At 52.6% G+C, this 18,957-nt stretch overlaps 6 protein-coding genes across 6 annotated transcripts; 3 read left to right on the forward strand and 3 right to left on the reverse strand.

The window, feature by feature from the left end:
• Positions 1–898: 898 nt before the first annotated feature.
• Positions 899–2,227, reverse strand: CC77DRAFT_149120 (hypothetical protein). Its single transcript, XM_018530299.1, has 3 exons — positions 1,467–2,227; positions 1,070–1,321; positions 899–1,013 (listed from the first exon to the last, which is right to left on the reverse strand). The coding sequence occupies exons 1-2, from the start codon at positions 2,004–2,006 to the stop codon at positions 1,256–1,258; spliced, it is 606 nt and encodes a 201-aa protein (XP_018384581.1). The 5' UTR covers positions 2,007–2,227; the 3' UTR covers positions 899–1,013; positions 1,070–1,255.
• Positions 2,155–7,644, forward strand: CC77DRAFT_1021335 (hypothetical protein). The gene is made up of 2 exons (XM_018525242.1): positions 2,155–6,187; positions 6,238–7,644. The coding sequence occupies exons 1-2, from the start codon at positions 2,450–2,452 to the stop codon at positions 7,336–7,338; spliced, it is 4,839 nt and encodes a 1,612-aa protein (XP_018384582.1). The 5' UTR covers positions 2,155–2,449; the 3' UTR covers positions 7,339–7,644.
• Positions 7,645–7,705: 61 nt separating this feature from the next.
• CC77DRAFT_149304 (alpha-ketoacid dehydrogenase kinase) lies at positions 7,706–10,072 on the forward strand. Its single transcript, XM_018530301.1, has 2 exons — positions 7,706–8,275; positions 8,348–10,072. Exons 1-2 carry the CDS (start codon positions 8,073–8,075, stop codon positions 9,612–9,614), a joined length of 1,470 nt encoding a protein of 489 aa, XP_018384583.1. The 5' UTR covers positions 7,706–8,072; the 3' UTR covers positions 9,615–10,072.
• On the reverse strand, positions 9,626–10,106 carry CC77DRAFT_1021337 (hypothetical protein). Its single transcript, XM_018525243.1, has 3 exons — positions 10,073–10,106; positions 9,913–10,022; positions 9,626–9,861 (listed from the first exon to the last, which is right to left on the reverse strand). The coding sequence occupies exons 1-3, from the start codon at positions 10,085–10,087 to the stop codon at positions 9,774–9,776; spliced, it is 213 nt and encodes a 70-aa protein (XP_018384584.1). The 5' UTR covers positions 10,088–10,106; the 3' UTR covers positions 9,626–9,773.
• A 334-nt stretch (positions 10,107–10,440) lies between these two features.
• CC77DRAFT_1095693 (DUF663-domain-containing protein) lies at positions 10,441–14,217 on the forward strand. The gene is made up of 2 exons (XM_018529805.1): positions 10,441–10,664; positions 10,712–14,217. The coding sequence occupies exons 1-2, from the start codon at positions 10,530–10,532 to the stop codon at positions 14,093–14,095; spliced, it is 3,519 nt and encodes a 1,172-aa protein (XP_018384585.1). The 5' UTR covers positions 10,441–10,529; the 3' UTR covers positions 14,096–14,217.
• CC77DRAFT_149218 (GPI inositol-deacylase) lies at positions 14,202–18,405 on the reverse strand. Its single transcript, XM_018530300.1, has 2 exons — positions 17,547–18,405; positions 14,202–17,499 (listed from the first exon to the last, which is right to left on the reverse strand). The coding sequence occupies exons 1-2, from the start codon at positions 18,135–18,137 to the stop codon at positions 14,686–14,688; spliced, it is 3,405 nt and encodes a 1,134-aa protein (XP_018384586.1). The 5' UTR covers positions 18,138–18,405; the 3' UTR covers positions 14,202–14,685.
• Positions 18,406–18,957: the final 552 nt, after the last annotated feature.

Genomic DNA, 18,957 nt, shown 5'->3' on the forward strand with positions numbered 1-18,957 from the left:
CTACAGTAGCGTGTCAGTCAACGCCCCAGGTCAGTCAACGCCCCACCCACAACACAACAGCTTCATGAGTATTGCAGCTATAACGCCTCAACAAAACGTGATAAAATTGCGCAAAAGTAGATTTATACTATATAATAGCCTGCGAAAACTTTGCGCTAGTCCAAATCTTTTTTTGGGCGGCGGATTACCCGCGTTTTGGTGGTTTTTGGTGGAACTGGCTGTGCAACTACCCGGGCTCCTACAGAGGCTGTACCACCCCCAACACGTTTCTGACGCTTTGCAGCTGGCTTATGAGGTTTTGAAGCTTTGCGCTTACCCTTTGGGGGCAATTGTATAGCTTTTTGGGCGTCGCGGAGGCTCTTGTTGAGGTCTCTTTCGGCCTTCTCTGCAGCCTTCCGCTTTCTGGTCTCCTCCCAACCCTTCTCCCGCTCAACACGCTTCAAAGCTTTAAGTTGAAGATCACAATCGCGAGCTGCCTTCTTGATCTCGGCTTGCTTGGCTTTTTGAAGCTTTTCAAGCTCCTGTTGTTGTTGTTGTGATGCCCGACGATCGCGAGCTCGTTGTACACTCCTGGGCGACCACAGTTTGGCTCCCCCATGGTAAACCTCGTCCTCGTCAAGCTGGAGGGTGTAGCTCTGCTTTGGTCGCCTCTCCTTGATGGCTAGGGACTGCCTGAGGCCTCTGACCTCCTCTTGGAGTATACTGTTTTGAGCTGAGATGTGGCACAAGCTTCGTTGAAGCTTCTTGACGTCCTTACTGCTCTGATCCTTCACCTCACGGCGTACGATTGATTTGAGCTTGAGCCAATCGCTCCCCGATAGTACTGAGTTGCTGCTGTCGGAGTCTGAAGCTTGCTGGGCAAACTTCTCGAGTACAACGTCCGGGTTGGCTGGGTATATACCAGTGGCTTCAAACGACTTCTTGATGAGTGGAGGTTTGAATACGTTACCCCAAGCCCTCCAGAAGAGCGGGAAGAAGTCTCCTTTGGTCAAATTGAGTAACCCCTGGCTGTCCTGGAGGTATCCCATCAACTGGGTTGAGTAAGCGTTCGAAAGGGGTTTGAACATACAAACGTCCAGGGGTTGAAGCGTATGAGTAGCGTGAGGGGGTAATACAAACAAGAGGATCTTGTTGTCGTTACAATACTCAATAAACTCCATGGTTACGTGGGATCCATGGCCGTCAAGGAGTAGTAATCGATACCCAGTTGAAGCATGCCGTCTAGTTTCTCGGTCAAACACCTGTTTGAGCCAAGCTAACCCAATATCGTTGTTGGTCCAGCCGGAGGGTGATGACGTAGTAAATACTGAGTGTTCTCCTGCTTGTACAGCGTCAACCCAGCTCGATTGAACAGCTCCGTTGGCTCCTTGAAAGATGAGCGTTGGACTCAAAGCGCTCCCATCCGAACAAATACAAGCCACAACCGTTATCCACTCGCTGGAGCCATCTTCAAGTGCTTGCCTTACCCCTTTTGACTCGTAAAGCTTCTTATTGAATACACGATTTGTTCTACCAACCCGGCCAAGTTGAAACCCCTTTTCGTCCATATTGAATATATGTATCGGTTGGACGTTGTACTCCTCCATCTTTTCGTGTAACAGCTTGAAATACAAGCTGTACTTTGCCCCTGAATCAGCTTTTGTACGCTCCTTGGCCATAGCTTTGCCCGAGCGAGAGATGAGATGGTTGGGATGACGGCGGAGGAACCGGGCAACCCAGCTTTCGGAGACCGGTTTGCCAGCCAACTGGCTGGCAAACTGCTGTATCATGACTTTTGTAGGTGGCAAACGTCTCTCGGTAAGCGTTTCGATATATCGTACAAGCTCGGCTTCGTGTTCTGGGTGTAGGGATCGATGGGAGACGCCCTTCCGCTCCTGCACACCCTGGTGTCTTCGGGCGAGCGTACTGCGCTCAACACCAAACTGGGCAGCAACTTTGTTATACGAGAAATCATCTCCTGGCTCGCGCGATTCGATATATTCAATCGCTTCTTGAATCGGATCCATATTGGTGGAGTTATGACGCGTTGAAGTTGTGTTGTTGTGTTGGTGGGGTGGGGCGTTGACTGACCTGGGGCGTTGACTGACACGCTACTGTAGGAAGAGCTCTGGCGTGGACAGGGATTAGGTACATAACCCCAGATGATTTTCCGAGAGAGCATCCATGACACGACAAGATGCTGTCTTGCTCTCTCCTCGCCGAGCACGCCACTACTTCGTCTTCTCTCCAGGCGTAACCCGTCGCCGCCTCGTCCCGTGCAGCCGCGTTCCCTCCCCACTCCTAAATGGGCACCATAGACAGCCCCGCCTCTCCGCCGACCAGCACCCATGATAGACTCGATGCGCCTGCGCCACTCTCACAGCTCTCTTCTCTAGCCTTTGCAGCGGCAGTCCTGGAGCCTACCTACTAGACATTCACCCGGCGACGCTGATCCGCGACACCCAGACGCATGTCTCCGCCGCCCGACCATGTCCCCCACACGCCCGACCGCCGCTCCTCCACCCAGGCGCTCTTCACAGCCTTCCGCTCTCTGACGGGCGGCCGTCTGAAGAGCCCGACGCCGCCGCCCTCTGTCTCGTCTGCCACCAGCACGCCTGCGCGCACTCCCTCGCTGGGCACCATACGTCCCGGCTCCATCCCTAGCCCGCACTCAGCCGACGGTACCCTTCAGCGCATCAGCCAGGTCACAGGCCAGCGGACGGGCAAGCCTGTTACCGGCGGACCACCAGAACTCGACGACCTGATCGAGCAGCTGCATCGGAACCGCCCCTTCGCCGAGCGCGCCGTGGCCGTGGACAAGATATGTGACATCCTCGAGGCGTATCCCGTGCAGAACATACTGGGGCTATGGTCTGTCGCAAGCGACTTGCTCCTTCCCGAACAGCCAGACGATGTCGCAGAGGCGGGGTACAAGCTCCTGAAGAGCTGTGCGTCCCTGTCAGACCTGGCCAGCATCGAGCGCACTCTCTTCTTCGACGCCGCCTGTCTGCGTAAGAACGACCACTTCTTCGACAGGAGACTTGAAGTCATTACCACCCTCACCAATCATGGGCGCGACATCGATTCGTGCGAGTCAGGCATGGTCTCCTTCATCCTGACCTCCTTGGACAGCTGCTTCCAGGCTAGTTGTGATGCCTTCCGCGGAATGAGGAGCAAAGCGAATGGGAAAAGGAGTACCGCCAACCCTCCCCAAGAAGCCGCAAACATGTTTCGAGCCTTCCAGTATGCTACCGACATCTGCAAGTTCAACGCCAAGGTCTTTACCGACGATGACTTGGATCTTCTCATACGACGGACCGTCGCCATCTGCAGGGCTACAACTCATCGACCTGATGTCGAGTGCGGTGTCAAGCTTTTCGACACCATCGTCACCTACGTTCATATCCCGAGGCGCTCACTTCGCATGTGTCTCGAGGTTTTGTGTGAAATCCACAAGAGAATCACCGAACTTCAGGATCAAGCCTGGAATACGTTGAGCAATCTGTTCAAGTCCCATGTTGGTCAAGCTGCTATATCCGAACTGCTGCATATGCTCCTGGACGGCCCAAGCCGAGAGACCTTGGAAAACGACGGGCTCAAGAGGAAGCTAGAGAGCATGTACAGGGGCACGACTCTGGTCTTGCGCCTTCTCCTCTTAGAGGACGGCCGAAATGAGCTGCCCAAAGTGCCCCTGTCCTTGCTCTTCCCAGCTTTGAACGCTTCCATCAAGATACCAGGCACCGACCAGGAGCAGATAGTCGTCAGTCTGATAGATGCGGTTCTAGCTCAAGAAGGCATGAGGGAGCTGTTACTTGCGGAAAGTGACTTGGGAGATATGCTACAAGTTTTACGTGTATGTGCAGAACGTGACGACGAGCGTATCCGAACCAAGATGACTAGGTTGGCAGATCATGGGAGCGACACAAAGAAGGATGTCATTGAAAGACAGATGTCGCCTCATGGAGACAGCTCATCCAATGCTAGCAGAGCAGAGCATAGCAGCGACGCTTCTGCACCCCACCCGGAGCTCTTTCGGCGTGACTCAGATGACGGCATATATCAAGTGTTGGTCAAACTAGATCATATGAGCGACGCACTCGACTTCATCCAACGCGAGGCTGTGATGGAGCTCTTCTTGCTAATCTCACACCGTATCAGTGATGCGACTGCGGAGAGGGTCATACAATACTTTGCCACCGGACGCTACCTCAACCCTTCGAACGCCGGGTGGCTTGATCTTTGCCACCGTCTGGTCTCTGGTATCTTCGACGATGCTACAAGACCGCGCTCACTTCGATTGCTCGTAATCCAGTCGCTACGGGAAACGCACGATGCTGTCGAGTTATTGTGTTCGAGCCAAATAGTATTGGAGTCCGAAGAACTTCTTCTCAGCCGGATCCAAAAAGAAGAGGACATAGAAGTCTTGCAAGAACTGGTGGACTTCGCGATGAACGTCGCTGATCAAGCATCAACGGCCCGGTTCTCACACATTGTTCTCATTTTACAGCGACGTCTGGACCGCCCACAAGCTTCCATGACGTCCTCTCTACCGTCATGGCAGTCTCACCCCTTTTTTCTCAAAGAAGATGGTTGTTCCCCTTGCAACATCATCGCAACTGCTTACGTACGGCTCTTCACTCGAAGCGTGACACATTCGGCGCAAAAGACACGCATTCTTTACGAACTACTACGGCAAATTGCTGGAAGGGACGCTTATGCGCATGATGCACGTCTTACTGCTCTCAAACTACTATTTCGTTTGCGCGCTGATGCCCGCCACGCTCTGATAGTCAGCTCTGACCCTGAAGGCCAGAGGATTGCCGCTGAACTTTGCCGCACCGAGGAAACAGCGGTTGCACCGGAGAAGATGGATGAAGGCTCAGCGGGTGACTATAGCAGATCAGAAGATACTCTCTCGTGGCGCGAGCAACGCAAGACTTCTGGTTCAAGTCCTCGGTCTTCCCTCAATCGACATACAGGCCGCACAACTGCTCCAGCCGGTCGTGTTTCGAAACCGATACCTCCCTTGTGGATGTATCCTGGTCCCAAAGGATTACCTGAGGAACCTCCATCTGACTCAAGCCGGGTCGTGTTCTCTCACATTGACGCGGCAAAATATCCCCTGGATGATGACATCTTAGACATGGAAATTACACTGTGGCTCGAGTTGATCATCTCACTTCTACAGAGACCACCTGATTGGGAGATCTATAGTTATGTACTCGTCCATCTTGGACCTCAACTCTCGAACCAAGCGCTGGTTCGCAGTTGTGTTGCTCAGCTCAAGATGCTGCGGAATGTTCTTTGTGAACAGGTGCGGAATGCGAGCTTCCACGAACCTCCGCCGCACACGCTTCTGAAAAAGGCTGATGTTGCAGTGTGCCTGTTTCACATACTGACTATCATCATCAGCTATCACGAGTATTTCGAAAAGAGCGAAGAAGACGATCTTGTTAAAGCATTCCTGCAGGGCATCGTACAATGGGATAGAACCTCAAAATGGTGTATTCACGCACTGTCGGTCTGCTGTTTCGAAATCCCGCTCTCGGTTAGCAAGTCACTTGACAGCATTATTCAGAAAATGTCGCAAATCATCACCAAGCCGGCCACGGCGATACACATCTTGGAGTTCCTCACTTCTTTAGCACGTCTTCCGGAGCTCTTTAAGAACTTCCGTGAAGATGAGTTCAAGTTGGTTTTTGGTGTGTGCTTCCGATACCTACAACACATACGCGACCAGCGTGACAGGACGGTCAATGGGCATTCGTTGCAAAGTGGGCATCGGACCCTGCGGCATAGTGGTGCATCACGAGACTTTGCGGCATCGTCAGATTCCATTGCAAACAAGCCAAGAAGTGTTGAGGACGACTTGCCCCAGTATCTTTACTCGCTCGCGTATCACGTCATTACATTCTGGTTCATGGCATTGAAGATGGAGGACCGTCCGAAGCAGATACCGTGGATCACAAAGAACTTATACTATACTGACAGCTCTGGGAGGCAAGTCATGGAAGAGCAAGGACAAGTCATTCTAGATATCATGAATATGGTAGCATATACAGATCGCGATGAGACGACGCGGGAGGAGAGCTCCTTCAAACCTGGCGATGGCGAAGTCTGGAAGAAGACCTGGATCGTTGGTAATGCTCTTATAACAATAGAGACTGCGGCAAGGACAGGTGCCTCCGTCGTCACAACCCGTCGGCCAGTACGTCATGCGAGTTGCTAATGGTTAATACATCTGCTAACGACTGACAGTGCGGTACTCGCTTCATCAAGGTGCGGCCCCTAATTACCTCACCGCCGCGACACCAGGTACCGATCACTATCGGCCTTGCCTCTGAAGCATTCTACTCCAACACCTATGTTGGAATTCTACCAGACGACATCTTCCAATCCTTCTACGCGCCGCTCGACCTCAGTAATCCGCCAATTCCTTTGCCCGATGACGAGCCGACACGCCGTGCTATCACTACGTTCGACCGAATCGCAACGGTTGACAACTATAAAGTGGGTGTCATCTATATTGGCGAAGGCCAAACGAACGAAAGAGACATCTTCATGAACGACATGGGGTCCCCAGCGTATACCGCGTTCCTTAGCGACCTAGGTACCTTGTGCCGTCTGAAGGGTGCAAAATTCAACACTGGTGGTCTGGACACTCGCGAGGATATTGATGGCGAGTTTACCTATTGCTGGCGCGACCGCTGCATGGAGCTCGTCTTCCACATTCCTACAATGATGCCTACCAACCGCGATGACGACATGACATACCCAAACAAAAAACGACATATTGGTAACGACTTTGTCAACATCATCTTCAACGACTCAGGGTTACCTTACGATTTTAACACATTCCCGTCCGCCTTCAACTACGTACACATCGTGATTTCCCCAGAGTCTAGAGCTAGTTTCGTTGACCGTCGACTGGACGCAGATCCCGACGGCAGGAATCGCTACTACAAGATCCAGACCATTTCAAAGTCAGGCTTCCCCGATATATCTCCTGCTGTCGAGACAAAGATTCTGTGTGGCAAGTACCTTGCTGACTACTGCCGCCTTATGGCCATCAACGCGGTCGTCTTCTCCAGTGTATGGTACATTCGTGAAGGAGGCGAGTCTATATCATCCTGGCGTAACCGACTTCGCGAGATCAAGCGTCTCCGGGAGCGCTACGGCGCAAATGATGCTCTGCCAAGCCACCCACCACCTTCGTCACCAGCGGGAAGTCAGGGTTTGTCGAGTCCGCCATCTCGCGAACAAAACCTAGTTTCGCCGTTCCAGCGCATGAGTATCGCGACTCATATTACCGATGGTACCAGTCGCAGTTCCATCAGCAGCTCCTCGCACGATGTTTGATATTATGTGCCAAAAGTCGATTGTTTCTGGTGTTCCAACAGGTCTTACAAACATATACCCAGAGGCTTGATTACCTCACAAAAGTTCTTCGAATTCGCGTTTGTTTGATATGACGACAAGGAGATTGAGTATGAGCATTGCGTGGCGTTGCTGAACGGCTTTGGCCTAGGGTAAAAGTTGTTGCTTGCTTCTTCTATATTGTATAGGACGAAAGACTATGGGTGTCATGGCAATGCGCCTCTAAGAAAACGATGAGATGTGTTCTTGTACTTTATTTTAAACTATACGATCTTCACTTGGAAACCTCGTAACTTTATGCATAGTCTGTTTGTGCAAGATGTCACGCTGTGAGTATTGCCGACTGTAATCCTTTATGTGGAATGAGTGTGGTATTGATGGGCTGCTCCAGGATGTTGTTGGTCGAACAAATGACATCAGACTTCATACCGCTTACAGCATCCCGCATGCCCAGCTGAGCTTGGTGAAGCTTCCCCCACAACTCAATAGTTCCCGCCGAAATGGAACGCAGCGGGTCCGAACGACCTTCAAACAACAGCTTCCATTCGTGATGGCGATCAATTAATAGCTTTGGAAATTGCCACACGATCGCACTTGCATGACTCTATTCGATTAGCAGTCACAAGATCTCTCTCACCCTCTCACAACTTGGTCGACGAGTCATTCCAACACCAACCCACAAAGCCACCCACCATCGAGCTCTGCAACACAGAGCCATGGCACAGGTTCAACGGCCTCTAATTATTCAGTCGCAGATGATACGACTGTGCTGTCCGCGTACGGCCAGAAAGACATGCAGCGCATTGTTTGCTAGAGGGAGTTGCTACCGGAAGCTGCATACCAAGACGGTTACCGACAACGACATCTCGCACTTGGCAAGCTTGCCGTTGCATCCGTTGACGCTCGCCGATCTAGTCAAGTGAGTACTGTCAGACGTGATTCAGAGTCCATCTACCAAAGACCCTAGCTAACGTTGTCGCGTGCGCAACAGACACGGAAGACCTCCGCTCACAACCCAACAACTCCTCACATCCGCCAACTTTACCCTCTCGATCCTGCCCGCCCGCCTCGCGCACCGAATACAATCGCTCCGCAACCTCCCGTTTATCGTTGTATCTAATCCTCATGTCTCCAAGATACACTCGAATTACATGCATAGCTTGTCGACGCTTTTACCATGGGCCGAGCAGGAGATAACGACGCTGGAGGAGGAAGTCAAGTTTACGGAGGTCATGGCAGACCTGGTACAAACACATGCCAATACTATTAGTATACTGGCAAGAGGGTTTTTAGAGGCTAGGAAGTACATCAGTCCCAAGGACGTGACGCGTTTCCTGGACGAGCATCTACGAGCGCGCATAGGCACGAGATTGATTGCAGAGCAACACCTCTCGCTGCATTTCTCCAGTCAACCGCATTGCGATGTGATGCACGACGTAGACGAGAACCCAGGATATATTGGTGTTATCGATACTAGGCTCAGGCCTGCGAGGATTGTAGATCATTGCGCAAACGTGGTGGGCGAAATCTGCGAGCTGAAATACGGCGTCCGACCGACCATTGTCATCAACGGCGAACCCGACTACGAATTTGCGCATATACCTGTTCACCTCGAATACATCATCACTGAACTGCTCAAGAACGCGTTCCGCGCGACAGTAGAGAGTGGCATGGAGCGCGAACCCATCGAAGTGACCATTGCCCCACTTCCGGAACTCGTACCTGAGGATAGGAGAAGCGAGAACGTAGAAGACGTTCGCAATAAGAAGATTGAAAATGAGGACCAGGGAAACGTAGACCAAGTCTCGCAGCGCTTCACAGGCAACAACTCGCCTACATCGCCTCCACCCGACTCGAACATCCTCCCCCTCAAGCACAGCACGCCGGGAGTAACAATAAGAATCCGCGACCGAGGGGGTGGCATCTCCCCCGACAACCTCTCGCATATCTGGGACTACAGCTTCACGACCTTCAACGACGCGCAAGCAACCTCGACCCTCTCAGGTGGTAATAACTCAGCCAACGGCATGGATGCGCTGAACGCTTTTTCAGGAGCAGGCGGTGATGGAGTGAACAGTCTGGCTGGGCTGGGCTATGGATTGCCGCTGGGGAGGGCCTACGCGGAATACTTTGGTGGGGGTATTGCGGTACAAAGTCTCTGGGGATGGGGTACCGATGTGTACCTTAGTTTGAGGGGTGTGGGGAGGGTAGACACTGTGCAGGAGGCCAAGGAGAGCGCAAGGAGGAAGCAGAAATGAAGACACCAGAGGGAGGAGAAGACAAGTTATCGGCACGGCTGTCAATTATCGCTATATACCCATGAAATCATGTGCTCATGCATCATGCCCCCGCATCGTCACTCACGGTATTACATTTGGATCTTTGTGGTACCCATCAGCGGTGGCTGTGTAGACGACCTATTGCGTACGGACCTCGGCGTCCTTCTCGACGGTGACGTGCTCGTTGGACTCGAGGGTTGAGACGGCGTCGTCAGGGATCTCAGCACTGTGACATGTCAGCCGTGTTGCGGGGAGATGTGGGCATGCCAGTACGTACGTGAAGCCCTTGATGAGGGTGAACTCGTTGACGATCTTGCCGCCCTGGTCGGTGACGTGCTTCTTTGCTGCCTCGAGCTCCTCCTTGGGAGCGTCCTTCTTGAGGGTGATCTTGGAGTGTTAGTACGATAACAGCGGTAGTGTGACTTGGTAGGACCCACGTTGAACTGAGCCATGCTGGAGACTTGTGTGAGGGGGTGTTTGTTTAGTTGAGGGGTAGTTTAGTGAGTTATAGTGGTGTTGTGTAGATGTAAGAAGGTCAAAGCGTAGGGGTGTCTTATATACCTCAGCTATCGTAGACCGAGGACCCTGTCAACAATCCCGGGAGCAGTCTAGAGCCTTGGATAGGCGGCGTCTGGGATGACGTGCGGCCGTCCATGCCCAACATGTGAGGCATGTGCCCTGTGCCCCACCACAGTACGTAGAAGGCGCGTCTGCTTATCGATAAGCATATCCCTGCAGCTGCAACCTTAGCGTTTGGCCTAGCGTCGAAAAAGTTGGGATCGCGAAGTTGCTTGCCGCCGGACCTTGACTTTGCGCGCGACGAGTCCCGACCCTCGACACCACTCTGACGACTTCTACTGAGGTCTGATAGTGAGACACGAACACCAAGTCAATATGGCGGACGCACAGAGCAACCGGCCGCATCGGCCAAAGAAAGAGAAGAAACCGCATACTGGAGACAAGAACCCCAAAGCTTTCGCATTCTCTGCGCCTGGTAAACTGAAGAGGCAGGCCGCGCGCTCCACAGAAGTAGGCCGGATTCCAAGTTTTGCGCAGCCCTTAGCTGACATGTACAGGTCAAAGAGAAGCGCCTCCACGTACCACTCGTTGACCGTCTTCCCGAAGAAGCTCCTCCAATCATTGTCGGTGTCGTCGGTCCTCCCGGTGTCGGCAAAACCACTCTTATCAAGAGTTTAATCAGACGATACACCAAGCAGACCCTCTCTACGCCCACTGGTCCCCTCACTGTCGTTACCTCGAAGCGTAGACGTCTTACCTTCCTAGAATGTCCCGCCGACTCGCTCGCCAGCATGATCGACATCGCAAAAGTGGTGGATATAGTCTTGTTGATGATTGATGGCAATTACGGCTTCGAGATGGAGACCATGGAGTTCTTGAACGTCCTAAGCGCAAGTGGTATGCCAGGAAACGTCTTCGGAATCCTGACACATCTGGATCTGTTCAGGAAACAAGAGACGCTCAAGCTGCAGAAGAAGAGACTCAAGCACAGGTTTTGGAGCGAGTTGTATCAGGGTGCGAAGCTCTTCTACCTCAGTGGTGTGGTGAACGGGCGATACCCGGACAGAGAGATAATGAATCTTTCGAGGTTTCTGAGTGTCATGAAGAATCCGAGACCGCTGGTATGGAGGAACTCGCATCCGTACTGTTTGGCGGATAGGTTTTTGGACATCACGCCTCCAACCGATATCGAACAGAACCCGAAATGCGATCGCACGGTAGCATTGTACGGATATCTGCGCGGCACAAACTTTCCCGCTGGAGGATCGAGAGTGCACATACCTGGTGTTGGAGACCTCACAGTTACCTCCACAGAAGCGCTACCCGATCCATGCCCAACGCCCTTTGCTGAGAAAGCTGTCGAAAAAGCCTCCGGAAAGAAGAAGCGCACAAGATTGGGCGAGAAGCAGAAGATTCTGTATGCTCCAATGTCGGATGTCGGCGGTGTGCTTGTCGACAAAGACGCCGTCTACATTGACGTCAAGACTGCGACATTCGACCCTGAGGCTGACTACTCAGAGAAGGGACTAGGTGAGCAAATGATGATCGGACTGCAGGGTGGGCGAAAGCTCCTTGGCGAAGACGATGGAAACTTCAGGCTCTTCAAGGATGGCGAAGTCGTGGATAGGAAGGCTCTCGAGGATGATACCGCGGATACGGGCCGACGGTCTCAACGGAAAGCTAGAGCAGCAGACGCTGAAGAGGTCGACGACGAGGATCTTGAGGGAATTGATAGCGACGACGAAGAACTACAGCAAGACCATAGCGATGCGGACGACGACGAAGATGATACTGGGTTCCTTGACACCAACGGACCACCAAACGGCAAGCTGAAGGTCTCGCGCAAAGAGAAGGATGCAGATACAGTTGAGGATGTGGCGTTTGCAGACAGTGACTCTGATCTAGGTTCGATATCTGGTGATGAACCTGATCTGGAAGACCTTGAGGGTGACCTTGATTCGCAAGACTCCGATGAGGATGACATTGAAGACGGCGCACGATGGAAGGCCAATCTTCAGGAGAATGCTGCGAAACTACACGGACGAAAACGGCCGTATCGCGTCACAGATCTGGCGAAGATGATGTACAATATGGATCTAGCGCCAGAAGAGGTCATCAAGAAATGGAAAGGCGATGAAGAGGAGGAAGACATCGATGAAGAAGGCGACGAAGATGACGGCTTCTTCAGCAAGAGAACAGCCGACGACGCTGCCAATGCCGAGGACCGCTACATCCCCAAGTTCAACTACCAAGAGTTGGAGGAGAAGTGGGAAGACGAGGAAAACGTCGAGGCTCTCATGGGCCGCTTTGCTACCGGTCATATGAACGGCAAGGGCGGTGACGATGATGAAGAAAACGACGATTTTGGAGGTTTTGACGAAGATGATGAAGGTGACGGCGAGTTTGAAGATTTGGAAACCGGCGAGAAGCACGGTGGCGAGACTGAGGAAACTGGCGCCGAAGCTGAAGCAAACTCAATTGAAGCAGAGCGCGAGAAGAACGCACGGCGGAAAGAAGAGCTAAAGCTTCGATTTGAAGAAGAAGACCGCGAAGGCTTCATGAACGATAAAGCTGATGCATGGAAAGAAGGTGACAAAGAGGAAGAGTTTGGTGAAGACGACTGGTACGACGCACAAAAGGCCATGATTCAGAAGCAGCTCGACATCAACCGCGCCGAATTCGACCAGCTGGATGAGCTATCTCGCGTTCGCGTTGAGGGTCACAAGGCGGGTACTTATGCACGTATTGTGCTCGAAAAAGTACCTTACGAGTTCTCTGCGCATTTCAACCCACGATTCCCTGTTCTTATCGGTGGTCTGACCCCAACTGAAGAGCGATTCGGTTTCGTTCAGATCCGTATCAAACGCCACAGGTGGCACAAGAAGATCCTCAAGACTAACGATCCCCTCATCTTCTCCTTGGGCTGGCGGCGGTTCCAGACCACCCCAATCTATAGTATTTCCGATTCACGGACAAGGAATCGCATGCTGAAGTACACCCCCGAACACATGCATTGTTTCGGTACCTTCTATGGCCCATTGGTCGCCCCGAACACCGGATTCGTTTGCATCCAGTCTCTCTCGAATAAGACGCCCGGTTTCAGGATCGCAGCAACAGGTGTCGTACTCAACGTAGACGAATCCACCGAGATAGTAAAGAAACTCAAACTCACCGGCCACCCCTACAAGATCTTCAAGAACACCGCTTTTATCAAAGACATGTTCAAATCCAGCCTTGAAATTGCAAAATTCGAAGGCGCCAGCATACGAACAGTTTCCGGTGTGCGCGGACAGATCAAGCGCGCACTAAGCAAGCCAGAAGGAAATTTCCGTGCTACCTTTGAAGATAAGATCCTTATGAGCGACATTGTCTTCCTAAGAGCTTGGTACCCCATCAAGCCCCGCCGCTTCTACAACACCGTTACCAACCTGCTTAACCCCGCCACCCCTGACCAAGAAGGCGAAAGCACCTCCTGGCAAGGTATGCGTCTCACAGGTGTGGTACGCTACGAGAATGGCATCGCTACACCCTCTGAGAAGAACTCTGCCTACCGCCCGGTCGTCCGCGAGACCCGTGTCTTCAACCCACTCCGCGTGCCTCGCAAACTCGCCGCAGATCTTCCCTTCAAATCGCAGATCGCTACGACGAAGCCTCAGAAGAAGCAGACATACATGCAGAAGCGTGCTGTCGTCCTCGGTGGTGAGGAGAAGAAGGCTCGAAGACTTATGGACCAGGTCATTGCTATTCGCAATGACAAGGTGGAGAAGAGGCGTAAGAAGCAGGAAGAGAGGAAAGATCCGTACAAGAAGAAGGTGGCTGAGAATGCTGAGAAGAGAGCGGAGCGCGAGAAGAGGGAGAAGCAGGAGTACTGGGCCAGGGAGGGCAAGAAGAGGAGTCACCAGGGCGAGGACGGTGGTGGTGGAGGCAAGAGGAGGAAGTAGAATGAACAGTTAAGCTAGAGGCAGTTTATTTCAGTAAAACGTTGACGGGGTAGTAAAGTAGCATTTCGTGGCGTTCAAATGTGGTACTGTAGTTGATAAATAGTTATTCATTGTTCATGTCCCTTCCTCTTCCACGTATCCAAAAAAGTATGTCTTGCTCATCGTCTGTTATGAACAACTGCACGTGCGCAAAGGAGACGGGACGCATATGGGTGAAACTTGGTCTTCTTATTGTTGCATCCGCCATTACACAATATAATTCCTGAGGCTATGTTGCCCCACCAGGTTGTCACTCGCCTACACGCGCGCAATGATTACATTGCTTATGCTGCGCATCTTCCCTTCCCATCTTGTTCTAATCCAGTGCTGCTCCAAACAGCCATATGCGCCAACCGTATGCAACGCAATCATGAAATAGAAGAGGAAAGGATTATATATGCTCATTGTCGAAAATGCTGATGCCCTGAGATGTGAAACGCCAGTAACATGCAGATGAAGGAAAGAACAGAAATGGGGTATTGAACGCCGAAAGTGTACACGTATTGTGTACGATGGAAGAAGAAAACAGAAAAATTGTATTATCGCTGCTGTCATGGTCGTTTCTTTGTTTCGCTATCCGGTTTTCTGCCCTCTATGGTATCACTTGCTCTTCTGGGAGACCATGCTGATGGATCAAAGTGAATGGCGACCAGCCAGGCACAGAGTATGTTTGCTAGGTGATGCAGAACATAGGCGTATGTAACGCCGTAAACAGCAGCATATGCGCCGATGGAGAAGAGCAAGATGTTTGTAAAGAACGAGACACGGAACTCCGCTCGAGGAATCATGCGGCCGGTGCTCAGGGTTTCAACGAGCAGGATAAACGGCATGATGGAGAGGATGTTGTGATGCGAGGAGAAAGGCGTCATCCAGTGGACTGCCAGGTTGCGTACCCAAACCACCAGTACTGGGAGGTTGATGGGTAGTATCCAAAACATAAGGATGAAGATCGAGTGAGCGTAGTTGTAGAAGTTGTAGTTCGAGTCGAGACTAGATTCTCTCGCCAGTCGAAACGCACGGACGCTAGTTGCAAGCTGCACCAGGCAGAGTACAACGTAAGCGAAGTGATATGGTATCACTGTTGAGACGAGTGATAGCAAAATGCATGTGGTGATGACGCGCTGCCGGTTGGATGTGACTGCGAAGGCTGATGGGGATCTCTTTGCTTCGTCCTTCCGGAGTCTGGTTGATATAACAACAGAGTACAGAGAGGCGAGCGTAAGTTCTATCAGAAGCACGGCGTAGTTGATAGCCACGCAGACGCCAATGCACATCAAACCAAACAGTGGGACAAGGAACCAAAAGAAGGTATCGTCCGAACCGAGAAGCAATTCGTTGCTGGCAGTATCGAGCAAGGATGTTATATTGGCAGACCTCCCACCGAAAGACCATTGCTTTGACTGATGTTGAGCGCCTGCTAGCGCAATCGACAGAAATGTAAGTGCAGACAGAGCCAGCGGAAGTGAACTCTTCAGACACTCATTTAGTCCCTGAGTAAAGCTCATAAAGACTCCACTGTTGTCGTACGTTCTGAACTGTTGGCGTAAAACCAAGGCAACGACCAGGATTGGGAATGCGGCAAAGATGATGCGGTAACGCATCCAGAGCTTTCCGAAACTGCCTAGTATATCCACATTCAAATTGATCTCGACACTGCTATCGCAAGTGGGGTCAGACCAAATCTGTAGTGATAAACCATTCGAAGGCTGCTTAGCGTGCAGAGCAGGTGGCATGTATGGCGATACACCATGTAGGTTGATGCTAGCATCCTTGACATTGACGAAGAACTTGCTTTCGTAGATATCGGTAACGTACTGCCGCAGTAGAGGAGCGAAGAGCTCTCCTGCGTCGCACGACTGCTTGCCAATGTGGATGTTGTAGGCTAGAAGAGCAGAGTGCAAAGCTGGGATCTTGATGTCCGACATCAGTGGACGCTGTGCTGGAAGCCTCAGAGACATGCCAGTCGTCAGAAGGCGCTGTAAGCCCATATCAACGACGATTTGAGATTCAGGGGCAGCGCTGAACTCGGCGACTACCCAGCCTGTGCTGCGCTCACCAGCCTTGTCAACGACTGCTACGAATTGATGCTCTGCCAGATCTTCGAGATCATATTGGAGGTACGAAAAAGGGCGCTCGTCCATCTTGAACGGATGGGTCGAGTGACGCGTCGAGGCGGGAAGTGCGATGACATCTGAGGCGGCATTCTTGCAGGCAAGTCGTGTGGCACCGACACTGTCGCCCGAGAGATCCATGTTCATTGAAAACAGTGTAGTCGACTGGCCGGGTTGCGATGGAAATACACTGCAGAACAGCACCTCAAGCAGGCCATGTTCTCCAGGGTGGTCCAATGGTTCGCTGGTAAGAAGTGTAAACTTCTTTCCTGCAGCCTGTGGCGGTACGGGGATGAGGTGCGCATTGGGCCGCTGCTTGGACTTTCCAAGACTTCTGAGCACTAGCTTTTCACCTTCTGAAATGATAGCACTATTCTCTTCGAGCGTGAGTAGCGTTTTGGCTTCTTTTTGGGGTAAAGTCTTCTCGGCAATATCCTCCAGTCCCGTCAGAAACCATCTCTTGAAGCCGCGCATACGCTCGGCTCGTGGCACAGTCTGGGTTGCGCGTGACACATCAATGACTTCGTACAAGGCGCGTACGACAGCCTTCCTATGCTGGTCACACCAAGTGATTGCTAGGTGATCAATCCCAGTCCAGACATTCGGCATCGACGTTGAGAATACAGTAAACCCATGAGTCTCAGGCACCAGCGACTCGATGCTGGCATAGTCGGAAGAAATCATAGTGTCCAAACTTCCTCCTGCAATCGAGATGAGCGTGACGTGCCAGAGCGGGTTGTCAATGGCCCATTTCTGCGAGTAGGCGCGTCGCCAGTAATCGTTCACACCCTTGTAGGTGCGAACAATATCTCCGTCAAAGGACACTGGCGGTCTGGCATGTGGTGCAGCAAGTGTGATGATGGTGTTGATCGAGTTGGCCTGGTAATTCGGCATGGTGAGCATAGTACGCGCGACAACACCGCCCATGGAATGTCCGACCACGATGACCGAGGTTGGATCCGGCAGGCTTGGGTCACGGAGAAACTTTCCTGGGGTGTGGTACAGGGATAGAATGTACGTAATGGCGTCGTTGAGGTATTCGGCCTGATCCAGCAATGTTTGGCCGTGAAAGGCGGTGATGTCTTCATTGAAATCAACTGAAAAGAAATCTAGTGGCCTCTTCCCCGCCTTGCCGGCATCGGCATCGTGTTGGACAGTGTTGTGGTAGTGGTATGCAGCTTCGGCAGCAAGGGAGCGGACTTGCTTGTAGCTGCCAGCATTCCCGGGAACGAAGAGGACTGGCACGCCCTTGACCTGAGGATTGTCAGTAAATTTCCCTTTACTCAAAGGGAAGCACATGCCCTGGTATCCTCGTCCAAGCCGCCCTCCCGATACAAGTACAACGAGTATTTGCTGGCAAAGCGCGTGTGTTCAGTGTCGAAGTTGCTGAACCTTGAGTAGGTAGGCCGCATGTAAGACATTCCACACCCTTTGACGTCCAGCTGCCTCGTCAAAAACGACTGGGCCATGAGAAACATGGCAATGAAGGCGGCCAGGGTGGTCAAGACGGTGTAGGGCGAACATGCCCAGGGAGAGCGTAGGCGTTGGCGCCATTTCTCGTTGTGATGCGCGACCATGGTGTGCGGCGGGGTGTCCTTGGCCAGCGCGCCGATGGTTGAGTCGGCGTTGTGGTGCGCCATGAGTGGAGGTAGTCGTGGAGCGGTGGGAGAGTGGAATACGGCGACTGGGTCCGTGGCCAGACGCTGTGCAGACCCGCCTGCCTCCTCCTTTGGCCTACCCTTGTTGGCCCAGCCCTGTACGTTCACTAGCGATGCCTCAGTCTGGCGGTCGAGGTTATCCTCATGTTCCGGAATTGGTGCGGGTGAATGGTCGGCGGTGGAATCGGCGTGGCCCTGCTCGGAGCTTGGGTCTGCGGACGAGCGCCGTCGCATCTAGCAGTGTGCTGGGCGGGATAACGAGAGTCGTGCCTGCCGTCTGGCGTGTCGACGAGTGCAGCCTCGAGCACACCTTCCCTCGGCGTGGGTATACGACTCGGCAAATTTCCGGGAGGGATCTGAAGCGACTGTGGGGGTTCAATGGGCTCAAATATGGCACTCGTATACCGAGCTAGCGCTGCAGCAGTCCATGGAGGCTCCGTCGGTTTGTTGAGTGCAGAGAATGCACGGCGGGAGTGCTTGGGTGTTTGAGGAAAGGGCGTCGCAAGCTGCCAAGGAGAGCCGAGTCTAGTCGTAAATCGTGAAGTGACGAGCGACAGGATCACCGCAGGGACCCTACACGCACCCGGCTGCCTCGGAAGATCTGCAACCACCGTAGTGGCGATGCGCCAAATTCACGTCCAGGGAGGGGTAGAGCACCGCGCGCCCTCGTTATCTCAGCTGGGTAGCATGGTGGTGTTGATGCACAATCTTTGCAGCCGTTGGCGGGTCGCGAGGCTGACGACAGGGTTGATGCTGAAGATGCGAAATAATCATGACGCTAGATGCCAGGATATGCCGCCGAACGCCATCAGATGCACCACGCTTCCTAGCCCATCCGGTACAGCGATAAGACAAAACAAGACAGACTGCAGTTGAACACTGAGCTTGTCTGCACTTTCTTGCTCTCTTACTCTTCGTCTCTTCGCCTTACGCATCCTGTCGACTGCCGTCTGCGGGCAGACTATGACTGCCCTGGCTGTCGCTTAACGCCGCCACAGCCGTATGTCCGATCCGCCTTCCACTTCTCACCTTCTGCTTTGCATTCTTCATGATG

The sequence above is a fragment of the Alternaria alternata genome (assembly GCF_001642055.1).
Source record: "Alternaria alternata strain SRC1lrK2f unplaced genomic scaffold CC77scaffold_13, whole genome shotgun sequence".
NCBI lineage: Eukaryota > Fungi > Ascomycota > Dothideomycetes > Pleosporales > Pleosporaceae > Alternaria > Alternaria alternata.

Excerpts from the sequence above, each read along its gene's own strand:
- CC77DRAFT_149120 (XM_018530299.1), bottom strand. The coding sequence starts at position 2,006 with ATGGATCCGATTCAAGAAGCGATTGAATATATCGAATCGCGCGAGCCA. Across the intron at positions 1,322-1,466 it reads AGCTTTACGAGTCAAAAGGG|CAGGAGAACACTCAGTATTT; the intron begins GTAAGGCAAGCA and ends ACGCTGTACAAG.
- CC77DRAFT_1021335 (XM_018525242.1), top strand. The coding sequence starts at position 2,450 with ATGTCTCCGCCGCCCGACCATGTCCCCCACACGCCCGACCGCCGCTCC. Across the intron at positions 6,188-6,237 it reads TCGTCACAACCCGTCGGCCA|TGCGGTACTCGCTTCATCAA; the intron begins GTACGTCATGCG and ends AACGACTGACAG.
- CC77DRAFT_149304 (XM_018530301.1), top strand. The coding sequence starts at position 8,073 with ATGGCACAGGTTCAACGGCCTCTAATTATTCAGTCGCAGATGATACGA. Across the intron at positions 8,276-8,347 it reads ACGCTCGCCGATCTAGTCAA|ACACGGAAGACCTCCGCTCA; the intron begins GTGAGTACTGTC and ends CGTGCGCAACAG.
- CC77DRAFT_1021337 (XM_018525243.1), bottom strand. Across the intron at positions 9,862-9,912 it reads ACCCTCATCAAGGGCTTCAC|TGCTGAGATCCCTGACGACG; the intron begins GTACGTACTGGC and ends GACATGTCACAG.
- CC77DRAFT_1095693 (XM_018529805.1), top strand. The coding sequence starts at position 10,530 with ATGGCGGACGCACAGAGCAACCGGCCGCATCGGCCAAAGAAAGAGAAG. Across the intron at positions 10,665-10,711 it reads AGGCCGCGCGCTCCACAGAA|GTCAAAGAGAAGCGCCTCCA; the intron begins GTAGGCCGGATT and ends TGACATGTACAG.
- CC77DRAFT_149218 (XM_018530300.1), bottom strand. The coding sequence starts at position 18,137 with ATGCGACGGCGCTCGTCCGCAGACCCAAGCTCCGAGCAGGGCCACGCC. Across the intron at positions 17,500-17,546 it reads GCTTGGACGAGGATACCAGG|GTCAAGGGCGTGCCAGTCCT; the intron begins GCATGTGCTTCC and ends GACAATCCTCAG.